We start from the raw sequence: 13,672 nt of genomic DNA, 5'->3' as shown, positions 1-13,672 counted from the left end.
TAGAGATGACACGCGCCTTGCAGCCGGGTCCGTGTGCCATTGCGTTCACTTGTTACCGTAGCAAGTAATTTTCCGGTATGCAGGTAAACTCTTCTTGTGTAGCAAACCCCAGGTGCAATCGTTTCTCCGTTTTTTCCCATGCTCTTCGGATTTATGTATCTTTTTACGTTTACAACTTGTGAACTGAAATGCGTCAAGAATCAACGCAGTTTTTACCAGGACTGCTCTGTTTACACAACAAAATAACAGTCTGTGTTGCTATCCCCACTAATTTTCAAGCTCTAGAATGGACCCACTGTTTCACAATTCCTGTCCAACCCTGGAAGTACGATCGAACCGATGCTCTTTAATCCATATGCATTTCGATTAATATGCATGGTTACTCTTCCCGAGGAATCGGAGAGCTACATCACGCTGCAATCATATTTTATACGATTATGAAAAATAGTCACGCAGGCACAGTCATTAATTCATGTTAGGCGAAGAACGACATCAGCACTACCACAGCCTGGGGACCGTCCTGAACCGAAAGCTCTAGAAGTTGAAGCCGCACTGTCACAAACCCAATTCGGTGTCCGAAAACGCCGAGGAACCAGAGAAGGAACATTAGCTTGAAAAATATTTGTAGACAAACGAAAGACAAGGAATTCAACAATGTACAAGAAGTGTCTGAGATGCTGAGGAAGTACGAATAAACTACACAGCCTGACAACTTATATGGAGTCTTGGCAAAAGCCAGACGACTGTTTGCGGTGGACGAAAAATACACGGATATCTCCAAATCTCGTGTTGGAAGAACTTCAGTTAGGTCATGCAGCTCTTTCTCAAAAGGTTACGAGTAAATTACGAGTGTCAAAGTAATCAGTAACGATGAATCTATATTACCTAATAAAACGAAAATCACAAAAACTAGTAAAACACCGTACAGACAGACTTACAATAGTAAAAGATTGAGGTCAAAAGTATTCAGATGAAACCAAAATAGCTAAACATGGCAAATTGCCAAAATTTTCTAAAGAAATTAACAATGCTGCACAGAAAACATTTAGGTCAATCAAATATAAAGAGGAAACATGGCGGAATGAAGTATGTAAAGAAGCTTTAACAGATAAGGTAAGAAAAATGGAGCAAGTGAAAATACCCAAGAAAAATTGAAGACAATGATCAGTTCAAACAGCAAAGGAATAAAACAGCAACGATAATTAGAAGAACTAAAGGAGATTCTGAAAAGAAGAAAGTTTCAGAAATTGTGGAGAACTTTCAAAAAATAATGCCTGTGGTTTTTATCAGACATTTAAGAGCAGACTAGAGAGATACCAAACCCCAAGTGTGTATTTCATAAATGTTGGAATTCTCAAAACTTATGAAAATCTAGCAGAAGACTGTTATAGAAATCAAAGAGGTTATTGAAAACTTAACAAAAATGAATAGTTAGTGGAAAAGACTCTGTTACAAAGGAACTTTTGAAAATGTCTTTGCCAAAAATAAAAAAATGAGCTAAAATTAATCTTTGAAGAACTCTGGAAAACAGAAAAAAATCTCAGGAGAGTGGAAGGTAGCCTTGATACATCAGCTACATTAGAAAGGCAATGTACAAGACGTTAACAAATCAAATGGTTCAAATGGCTCTGAGCTCTATGGGACTTAACTTCTAAGGTCATCAGTCCCCTAGAACTTAGAACTACTTAAACCTAACTAACCTAAGGACATCACACATATCCATGCCCGAGGCAGGATTCGAACCTGCGACCGTAGCGGTCGCGCGGTTCCAGACTGTAGTGCCTAGAACCGCTCGGCCACCCTGGCCGGCCGTTAACAACTAAACAGTAATTTAATTGATGCCAGTTGCACATTGAATATTTTCCAGGATGTTACGAAACAGAGTAGAAACATCACTGAATTTGGGTGAATATTCAATCATTCCCTACAAATAAGTGTATTCAAAAGATAAAGTAGCAATGTATGTTGATTTCGAAATGGCCGTTGAGTCCATTGACAGACAATCTTACAGATAAAACAATCCGAAAATTTGGTGTGGAGTATAAATTAGGAAATCTAATTCGTGAAACACTTACAGACACAGTATCTAAAGTGAAATTTATGGGAGAAATATCTCAGCCCTTAGAAAATAACACAGGCACATGCCACGGTGATGACTTATTCCCACATCTTTTTAAATGTGTTCTGAAAAAAACAGTGAGAATTTGGAATGAAAAGTTGAATAAATATAAGTTTTCCTCTCCGAGGTTGAGAAGAGGAAATATTGAAATAAACTGTCTCACCTGTATTTTCTGAAAACGTCATAAATTAATCTTTTAGAAGATATAGACACTAGGATCAGCTGAAGAATTTCTGCAGAGAAAACAGTTTTTTACAAACATTAAAAATGCAAGCAAATTTCTGAAAACAAATATTGACCAAACTGAAATGGTTAAAAAATTTAAAAATCTTGGGGAGATAATCCAAGAAAATGGTTTGGAAAAAACTGCTATGTAGGAAAGACCGCATAAAATTGGAAAGGCATATGGTATAACTAAAGACTTTTCTGACAAAAACTGCCGGTACAAAAACGCAAAAATAACGCGTTACAATGCAGTAGAGAAGCCGGAATTTCTATATGCAAGCGAATGTCTAGCATTTAACTATAATTTAGATAAATTATAAATAGTAGAAATGTGAATCATTGGGAAAGTATCAAGCCCACGAAAAACTATAGAAGGATGGAAATTACGTAGTAATGATGAAATTTATCGAAACATGGAAAACATATGAGAAGTAACGAGAAAAAGAAGACTGGTATTTTCTGGGATTTTATATTCTAATCTAATGAAGTAGATTAACCAAACAGATCTTCAAATTTTTTTGGGAGCTAAGGAAGCAGCAGCAAGTTAGAGCGATGAAGTTAAATAGGACGTAGAAAGAAATAATATAAATGGCGGAGAAACAACTGACAGAAAAGTCTTTAAGGAAAAATTATTGAACGTGGAAGCATTCCAATGCAGTAGAGTGAAACAAAACGATCTGACACGATCAGATGACAAGAAGAAGAAAAAATAGTGAACAGATGAAGGAATACTAGAAGAAAAAAAGAGAACACCGAATAAGGAATTGAAATTGACACATGGTCTTTAGTTGGCCCAGCCGAGAAGAGAAATAAAAGTATCAGGGAGCAAGCAGGGGTATGTGTAGTAATACATGGCAAAAGAATAGATTTGCGAAATATGCTGATGACGAAGCTGTTTTAGCTGAAAGTGAAGAAGATATTGAAACCATCTTAAGTAGGACAGATAATGTTATGGAAACAGAACATGGAAATAGGGCATGGAAATAGGCCAGTCTAGGAGATGGTCTGTGACAAAGGGTGGCAAGCCACAGCCAGTGCAAATTTACGTGATGGCAGGCTCTCCAAGGCTTTCAGGAGTTATGACGGAATATCATCTACTCCAAGGGCCTTGTTTTGACTTAGGTCTCTCAGTTTTCTATCAGATTTTCGCAGCATCACGTCTCCAACTCTTCTTCATCTACGTCCTCTTTCTTTTGTACAAAATTACCTTCAAGCCCATCTCCCTTGTACAGACCCTGTATATAATGAATAAGCACCCAACTTTCCTTTCTTTGGTTAGTACTGATTTTGTATCTGTACTCTTGAAATTCATACAGCTGCTTCTTTTTTCTCCAAAGGCCTCTTCAGTTTTCCTGTAGGTGGTATATATGTTTCCCCTAGTGAAATACCCTTCTAGACCCTTACATTCGTCCTCTAGCCATTCCTGCGTAGACATTTTGCACTTCCTGTCAATCTCAATTTTTATAACTTTGTATTCCCTTTCTCCTTGTATCAATTAAATTCAATATCTCCAGTGATATCCTAGGATTACTAGTCGGCCTTCTCTTTTTATATATTTGAGCCTCTGCTACCTTCAGTAGTTTGTCTCTGAAAGCTACCCATTCGTCTTCTACCGCATTCCTATCTCCAGCCTAGTGTTACATATGAAAATCTCAAAAGCCTCGAATTCTTTCAATTTATGCAGGTGTCGTCTCCGTAATTTCCTATATTTTTTTCAATTTCTCTGGTTGTAATCTACAGTCCATAACCAATAAATTTTGGTCAGAGTTCATATCTTCCCGTCTAAATATGATACAATTTAAAATCTGGTTTCATCATTCTATAATCTTTCAGAAACCTTCTCTTGTCTCCAGCTCTCTTCCATGTATACAACCTTCTTTCAGGATTCTTAAACCACGTGTTGGCGATGATTAAATTATGTTCTGTGCTAAACTCTACCAGGTGTCTTCTTGTTTCATTTCTTTCCCCCTGCCCATATTCACCTACAATGTTTCCTACTCTTCCCTTTCCTACTATCGAGTTCCAGTTCTCCAGAACAATTAAATTTTCATTTCCCTTAACTATCTGAATAATCTGTTTTATCCCGTCATACATTTCTTCAAGCACTTCATCACCTGTGGAGCTGTCTGTCTTATAAGCTTGTACTGTTGTGGTGGGCGTGGACTTCATATCTACTTGGCTAAGATAATCCATTCACTATGCTTTCATAGTAGCTTACTCACATTCTTATTTTCTTATTCTTTATTAAACCTATTCCCGCATTACCCCAATTTCATTTTATATTTATAATCCTGTGCTCAGCTGACCAGAAGTCCATTTCCTCCTGTCACAGAACTTCACTAATTCCAAATGTATCTAACTTCAAGTTATCCATTTCCCTTTTTAAATTTCCTAACCTACCTGCTCGATAGTTGTTGTTGTTGTTGTTGTTGTTGTTGTTGTTGTGGTCTTCAGTCCTGAGACTGTTTTGATGCAGCTCTTCCTGCTACTCTATCCTGTGCGAGCTTCTTCATCTCCCAGTACCTACTGCAACCTACATTCTTCTGAATCTGCTTGGTGTATTCATCTCTTGGTCTCCCCCTACGATTTTTACCCTCCACACTGCCTTCCAATACTAAATTGGTGATCCCTTGATGCCTCAGAACATGTCCAGAACACAACCGATCCCTTCTTCTGGTCAAGTTGTGCCACGAACTTCTCTTCTCCCCAATCCTATTCAATACTTCCTCATTAGTTATGTGATCTACCCATCTGATCTTCAGCATTCTTCTGTAGCACCACATTTCGAAAGCTTCTATTCTCTTCTTGTCCAAACTATTTACCGTCCATGTTTCACTTCCATACATGGCTACACTCCATACAAATACTTTCAGAAATGACTTCCTCACACTTAAATCAATACTCGATGTTAACAAATTTCTCTTCTTCAGAAACGCTTTCCTTGCCATTGCCAGTCTACATTTTATATCGTCTCTACTTCGACCATCATCAGTTATTTTGCTCCCCAAATAGCAAAACTCCTTTACTACTTTAAGTGTCTCATTTCCTAATCTAATACCCTCAACATCACCCGACTTAATTCGACTACATTCCATTATCCTCGTTTTGCTTTTGTTGATGTTCATCTTACACCCTCCTTTGAAGACACTGTCCATTCCATTCAATTGCTCTTCCAAACCCTTTGCTGTCTCTGACAGAATTGCAATGTCATCGGAGAACCTCAAAGTTTTTATTTCTTCTCCATGGATTTTAATACCTACTCCGAATTTTTCTTTCTTTTCCTTTACTGCTTGCTCAATATACAGATTGAATAACATTGGGGAGAGGCTACAAACCTCACTCCCTTCCCGGCCACTGATTCCTTCTCATGTCCCTCGACTCTTATAATTGCCATCTGATTTCTGTACAAATTGTAAATAGCCTTTCGCTCCCTATATTTTACCCCTTCCACCTACAGAATTTGAAAGAGAGTATTCCAGTCAACATTGTCAAAAAGCTTTCTCTAAGTCTACAAATGCTAGAAACGTAGGTTTGCCTTTCCTTAATCTAGCATCTAAGATAAGTCGTAAGGTCAGTATTGCCTCAAGTGTTCCAATACTTCTACGGAATCCAAACTGATCTTCCCCGAGGTTGGTTTCTACTAGTTTTTCCATTCGTCTGTAAAGAATTGGCGTTAGTATTTTGCAGCTGTGACTTATTAAACTGATAGTTCGGTAATTTTCACATCTGTCAACACTTGCTTTCTTTGGTATTGGAATTATTATATTCTTCTTGAAGTCTGAGAGTATTTCGCCTGTCTCATACGTCTCGCTCACCAGATGGTAGAGTTTTGTCAGGACTGGCTCTCCCAAGGCTGTCAGTACTAATGGAATGTTGTCTACTCGGGGGCCTTCTTTCGACTCAGGTTTTTCAGTGCTCTATCAAACTCTTCATGCAGTAACATATCTCCCATTTCATCTTCATCTACCTCCTCTTCCATTTCCATAATATTGTCCTCAAGACCATCGCCCCTGTATAGACCCTCTATATACTCCTTCCGCCTTTCTGCTTTCCCTTCTTTGCTTAGAACTGGGTTTCCATCTGAGCGCTTGATATTCATGCAAATGGTTCTCTTTTCTCCAAAGGTCTGTTTAATTTTCCTGTAGGCAGAATCTATCTTACCCCTCGTCAGATAAGCCTCTACATCCTTACATTTGTCCTCTAGCCATCCCTGCTTAGCCATTTTGCACTTCCTGTCGATCTCATTTTTGAGACGTTTGTATTGCTTTTTGCCCGCTTCATTTACTGCATTTTTGTATTTTCTCCTTTCATCAATTAAATTCAATATTTCTTCTGATACCAAGGATTTCTACTACCCCTCGTCTTTTTACCTACTTGATCCTCTGCTGCCTTCACTACTTCATCCCTCAAAGCTACCCATTCTTCTTCTACTGTATTTCTTTCCCCCATTCCTGTCAATTGTTCCCTTATGCTCTCCCTGAAACTCTGCAAACCCTCTGGTTCTGTCAGTTTATCCAGGTCCCATCTCCTTAAATTCCCACCTTTTTGCAGTTTCTTCAGTTTTAATCTACAGTTCATAACCAATAGATTGTGGTCAGAGTCCACATCTGCCCCTGGAAATGTCTTAAAATTTAAAACCTGGTTCCTAAATCTCTGTCTTACCATCATATAATCTATCTGATACCTTCTAGTATCTCCAGGCTTCTTCCATGTATACAACCTTCTTTCATGATTCTTGAACCAAGTGTCAGCTATGATTAAGTTATGCTCTGTGCAAAATTCTACCAGGCGGCTTCCTCCTTTATTTCTTACCCCCAATCCATATTAACCTACTACGTTTCCTTCTCATCCTTTTCCTACTATTGAATTCCAGTCACCCATGACTATTAAATTTTCGTCTCCCTTCACTACCTGAATAATTTCTTTTATCTCATCATACATTTCTTCAATTTCTTCGTCATCTGCAGAGATAGTTGGCATATAAACTTGTACTACTGTAGCAGGCGTGGGCTTCTTGTCTGTCTTGGCCACAATAATGCGTTCACTATGCTATTTGTAGTAGCTTACCCGCACTCCAATTTTTTATTCATTAATAAACCTACTCCTGCATTACCCCTATTTGATTTTGTATTTTTAACCCTGTATTCACCTGACCTGCTCGATTAAGGTATCTAAAATTCCTCGCTCCGACCTGTAGAACGCCAGTTTTGTTTCTCCTGATGACGATATCCTTCTGAGAATCCCCCTCCTGGAGATCCAAATGAGAGAGTTATTTACCTCAGGAATATTTTACCCAAGAGGACGCCATTATCATTTAACTACACACTAGAGCTGCATGCCCTTGGGAATGATTACGGCTGTCTCCTCCATTGCTTGCAAACATTCGCAGTATCAGCACAGCAAGGTCATTTTGGTTGCAAAGCCAGATCAGTCAACGATCCAGACTGTTGCCCCTGCAACTACTGAAAAGGCTGCTGCCCCTCTCCAGGAACCACACGTTTGTCGGGCCTCTCCACAAACACCCCTCTGCTGTGGTCGCATTTATGGTACGGCTGCAGTGAGGCACGCAAGCCGCTCCACCAACAGTCAAGGTCCACGATTGAAAAATAGAGTATAAATCAGGAAAAGGTTTGTGGATGCATATGTAAAGACGGTGACATTGTTTGTCTGTTAGATCTGCTCTCCGAGGACTGTAGAAACCCGTGTCGCTCTTCCGTGGGTCAAGAAAACAAACAAGTCTTTGTATTCGTCCGATATAACTTATTAATCTCATTTGGCAAGAGTTTTTATGAACTTGAATAATATTGCAGGACGACTGGCAAGAGTCTTTTGTAAGCAATTTCCTACCAATGGGCCGAAGTCTAGACTGATTTACATACGATGAAGCTAATGGAATGATTCCTGTTATCCTCACAAATGGCTCTACACGGTTATTTGCATAAGTTGACTGATACCCAGTTGTGAGTTATTGATAATGTAGTCATAGGATCCTACGTTGTAGCGTCTTGTAAAGCTTACAGTTTTAGATTTCTGAATATTTAGAGGAGTTACCAATCTTTACACCAGTTTGAAATATCTACATCTATGTAGATACTCCATAAGCCACCGTACGGCGTGTGGTAGAGGGTAACCTGTACCGCTACTAGTGATTTCCTTTCCCGTTCCACTCACAAATAGAGCGAGGGAAAGACAACTATCTATATACCTCACTATGAGCCCTAATTTCTCGTATCTTATCTTCGTGGTCGTTATGCGCAATGTATGTTGGCGGAGTAGAGTCGTTCGGCAGTCAGCTTATCAGGCCTGTTCACTAAATTTTCTCAATAGTGTCCCTCGAAAAGAAGGTCCCCTTCCTTCCAGAGATTCCCATTTGAGTTCCCAAAGCTCCTCCGTAACACGTGTTGTTCGAATCTACCGGTAATAAGTCTAGCAGCCCGCCTCCCAACTGTTTCAATGTCTCCCTTTAATCCGACCCGGTACGGATACCAAACACTCGACCAGTACTCGAGATTATTGGTAGCACCAGCATCCTACATGCGGTCTCCTTTACAGGTGAACCACACTTTCCTACAATTCTCTGAATAAACTGAAGTCGACCATTCGCCGTCCCCACCACAGCCCTCACGTGCCCAGATATTTAACTGTGCCAAGCAGGACACTACTAATGCTATAGCCGAACGTTACGGGTTTGTTTTCCCTATTCGTCCCAATTAACTATCATTTTTACACATCAGGATCTCATTAAGTACTCGTGCAGCATCTCTCAGAGACTGACTGCATTAGCCACAGAAAGTCTGAGGTTACTAATCATGGCTGCCAGATCATTAACACACAACGCACACTTCCTTGGGGCACGCCTGAAGTTATAAGGGACCATCAAAAAGTTTCCGTCCAAAGGCTGTACAATCTAGAATCGGTATACCAACCCCAAATCGCCGTGGCCGTTGAAGCAATCATCCCACCGAAGCACCAGTTTCAAGATACCCATTTGGTAAATGGTTGTGTCCTGCTGCATGAAGAAGACCGTTAACTGCCCACTGCACAGCATCATCCGACAGCAATCGTCGATCCTTCAAGGCCTCTTTTGAAGGGACAGAAGGCTTGATAATCACGTGGGGAGAAATCACGAATATAGGGCGTGTGTTCGAGTGTCTCCAAATTGAGTTGGCTAACTTCTGCGTTACGACATTTGCGATATGGTGAAGTGCGTTATCATGAACTTCCCCCACCATTCCAGAATGGCGGTTATCGTCAGACATGCTGCCCCGTACACATTATTTATTCTCTGACGAATGTCGACCGGTGTTTGTCCTCTGGCAGCCAAGAAAAGAATAACAGCACGTTGGTCTTGTTTGGATGCACTTCACAATAACTTCACCAAAGTTCACGTTTCAGGATGAACCACACCATTTCGGAAAGACTCGAATGTCACATTAATCTCTTGCCTAAATGTCCGTTATACGTCAGAGTCACACCACGTTGCATATTCGCTGCTCATGTCGATGTGTTTCCTATCCACGACAAAATGTTGCATCCTCCCTGTCAAAAAATCCTCCAGTCGCTCTCAAGTCTTGTTTGATGTCCTATAATTAGGTCCTCCTTTTCGAGATATCGCAGTACGTTTGAGCCAAGGTTACTAAATAATAAGGTTGGGCAGTAAGCGCTCTGCTCTGCCATTGGCTGGCCTAGCGACGTCAGCGTGGAAGCAAGCGCTCACAAGCAGACGACACGGCATGCGCGTTTACGTCAAGTTTTTGGCGGAAGATTTTGTTTATACCAGAACTGAGATGTCTAAACTGCTTTTCTGCTGCTAAAATATTACAGTTAAAACTTATGAGTTATATTCTTTCGCAGCTTATGCCTCACACATCGGTAAAATATCAGATCACAATCACACTGACACACACTTGAAATTCGAAACCTCGGCTCAAATAAATCAGAAACTATTCATTTAATCGCATTGAAATGAATTTACTTAAGAGCTCACTTGTTTGTAAGAACAGCATTCCTTCTTTCTAAAGCCGCTATAGTATTCATCAAAGTAGCTTTATCTGTGTCTGAAAAAAAAACTGTCATCTGTACATGTGCTCTTATTATGATGTTTCTTATTTGGTGACAGCTTTTCCAGAGTTTCCAGAGATCTCTTATGTAGTTCTCGTTTCTTATACCGTTTGGTTCTGTCTTCTGTTGCGGGTGACACATTGACAGTCGCACTACTGCACGGCAAATTGCACGAAGGAACTGCATCTGGCTTGAGCATTCTTTTTCGGGGCAAATTAAGCAATTCAGACTGTAAATCCCTTAAGTAATCTGTTACTGCGAAATGGCGAGAACATATTCGTGCATGCGCAACATTTACACTGTCTTTCCTACATTTCGACAACCATAGTTTTTGTAAAGTTTCATTACGCGGGAAACGGTGATACATTACGTCAGTTTCCCTTGTGTTCCGGTTGTAGGAAAAACAGCCCGTAACAGCACAGCCTGGCATTGTAAAAATTAATTTTCTCACTCACTTGTAGATCCTCCAATAAGAATTTCACAGGACGAACCATAAACTATAGAGCTGCCGAACACAATGTTGATCCCGCTGTCCACTATCGCTAACTATTTCATTTCCGAATCAAATATCAATTACAGCAAAAACCGTTAACACTCCCGAATTCCGAATGTTTCCGCTGTTGACTGAGTACCACAGAAGAAAGAACTCAATCAAAATACTCCTTCAAACACAAAACAACACAAGAAAAATAATCACACACAATTCGAACTGTGAACTGTTTGGCACAGCTGCTTCCACCGTGACGTCATGCGCACAACTCAGAAAACACGTTGCTTTATGCGCATCGCTTTCTGCGCCCCCTGGTTTGAGCTCAACTTTATAAGATTATGCAACAAATGGGTGTCAAAGATATTAGATGGTAGTTTCGTAGCTCTTCTGCTATCTATCTTGTAGATCTTCCATTCACTAACGAAAGATTTTTTGTTCGAGACATCTTCGTATAGTCTCGTTAAAAGAGGAGCTAACTCAGTAGCAAATTCTGCATTTATTCTGATAAGGATTTCATCTAGTCCTGGAGCTTCGTTCAGTTTTAGCGATTTCAATTTTTTTCGGATGCTACTATATCTTATATCTATATCAACCATCTTTGCAATGATTGCAGAATTGAACTTGGGCAGTACGTCTTGATATCCCTTTGCAAAGGAACTTTCAGAAACGGAGTTCAGCATTTCGGTTTTGTTTTGTTACCATCAATAATGTCTGTGTCGTCCACGAGCGTCTGGACTCCAACTTCAGTTCCACTGACTGCCTTTATACATAACCAGAATTTCTTTAGGTTTTATGAGAGGCCTTTCAATAACATTCTTCTACGGAAGTCATTGAAGGTATCAAGCATTGCTCGTTTGAAAGTCAAATACTTTCAGAAACAGCATCACGTGCGGATCATCGTGATACAGCATCTCTTCCAAACTGAATCTTTTTATCTGTGGCGAAAACAGGTCATCGGAGCATGTAACACTATCGCCGAAGATAACAACTGACACGCTATGATCTTCCCCGTACAGGAATGCATTGCAGTTAGAGGAGGGTTGCACTAAGTGTTATATGACAATCTACTGTTTAGAACCCGTATAACATTTTAACAAAACATCATTAATAGTACACTAGTGGTTCAGAGTCTTTTTCTTTCTATGTTTCGCTAGTATATAATACAACCAATGACGCATTAGTATAGTCTGACCATACTATGTGGTTTTCGTACTTACCAGGCACGGTGCTAGAAGGGATACGACACACGCCACCGCAATCATGGTCATTTGAACGTGAGTACCCATGTCAGACAACAAGTCGGCAAGAGGTTGAGCGAAACTTTTGTAATGGAGAGCAACGCCTTCACACCCTGGTTTCCAGACAGATTACGGTACGCCAAATAATACAAGAACACTCACAGGGCAGGACATACGTTCCTATCGCTGCGGAGATGGCGCGATTAGAGATCTCGTAAGCAATCGACGGAAATTACGTAACATGACATGCGTAACATAATGTCAATATCAGCGCTGTTACGTGGACAGACTTGAGAATATTAGTAGCCTACGTGTGAACGTTTCATAAAGTAACACATCTGACTAGAAACTGGGAGATGTAGAGTTCAGATCTCGGAAATGTTAACCCAAGTTCCGTTTCTGTTGCTCCTCTAAGTTTTTGAAAGTGAATACTTGGATATTTATCGTTTAATAGATCTCGGATGACTACTGGCCTAGTCAAGACTGGTTGTTCCGTCTCTAGCAATTTCAATATAGGTAGAACATTGATCCGTGACACAATAAAGGTCGCTAAGAATATCTCGATGTTCGAGATATCTCCTTGCTTGTTGTGTGGCAGCCTATGAACATAACTTTAATTTTCTGTGGTCTAAAATATCTGTCACTGGTTAATCTGTTAGCTGATAGTTGTCACATACAAGATTACTCTGTGAATAATCACTGTTAATTCCCCAGGAGAACATTTCAAACTTCGTCGAAGTTGGAACAAAAAGGTAGCAAACACAGAAAAACGCTTAACGCTTATAACATTCCTCTAATGCAAACAGAGCTCCTTTATTTAATTATTTATTTAGAGTTTTTGTTAGTTACGTCAAAGGAAATTAACTCTCGATTACCAGTAAGACAGTCTAAAGTTAATTTTCGCTTATTCACTTTCTGTAGGAAGCTACCGATCAAATGTTTCTCGATCAAAAGCATCTGCATCTATACAGTGTGTTCAAAAATTCAGTGCTCAAACTGACATATTAAAACGAATATACAAGGTGATCATCACGGAATTATCCTGTATGTCGTTAAGCACTTGTGTGTGGGAAATGCTTGTTGAATGAACACTAAGCACGCGTAACTACTCCTTTTCCTATTTTCATTCTCTACTCCAAGGAGCAGGGCGAGGTGTTTGCCACCGCGATTCTTTTCCGTCACATATCCCAGCAGGTTAGTAGTGGGACAGGGGGAATCTCAGCTCTGGTATCCACGTGGCAACCAGGGGAAACATCCCGAAAACCGTGATCGGAATCGTGGGCTATTTTAATTTATTTCTGGGACGATGCTATCAATTGTTTGGGTGTGTTTGTCATGTACATGCTCATGTGTGTCAGTGTGCGCCTATAGAGAAGGAAAAGTACCTTCTTCAAACATTGTCACACTGAAGCTGATTTGATATGCATAACGTTGTGACATGTTGGCAATCACAATGAGTGTGTAGCGCTGTAGTGCCTGCTTGATGGTCGCAATACATAACAAAGAGCGATGCACATGGAGAGAACTGCAGGACATTAA

General features: G+C 40.1%; 1 protein-coding gene across 1 annotated transcript in view; it reads right to left on the bottom strand.

Moving 5' to 3' along the window:
- The window catches only part of LOC126094747 (carboxylesterase 4A-like), a 136,274-nt gene extending 124,014 nt beyond the window's left edge, over positions 1-12,260 (bottom strand). The window contains exon 1 of the mRNA XM_049909297.1: positions 12,113-12,260. Coding sequence (XP_049765254.1) covers positions 12,113-12,181 — 69 coding nt within the window. The 5' untranslated portion in view covers positions 12,182-12,260. The remainder of the gene's footprint in view (positions 1-12,112) is intronic.
- Between the last annotated feature and the right edge of the window lie 1,412 nt (positions 12,261-13,672).

Source organism: Schistocerca cancellata, chromosome 8, assembly GCF_023864275.1.
Source record: "Schistocerca cancellata isolate TAMUIC-IGC-003103 chromosome 8, iqSchCanc2.1, whole genome shotgun sequence".
Taxonomy (NCBI): domain Eukaryota; kingdom Metazoa; phylum Arthropoda; class Insecta; order Orthoptera; family Acrididae; genus Schistocerca; species Schistocerca cancellata.
Note: the sequence above shows the minus strand (reverse complement) of the source record. Positions and strands in the feature narration are given on the sequence as shown.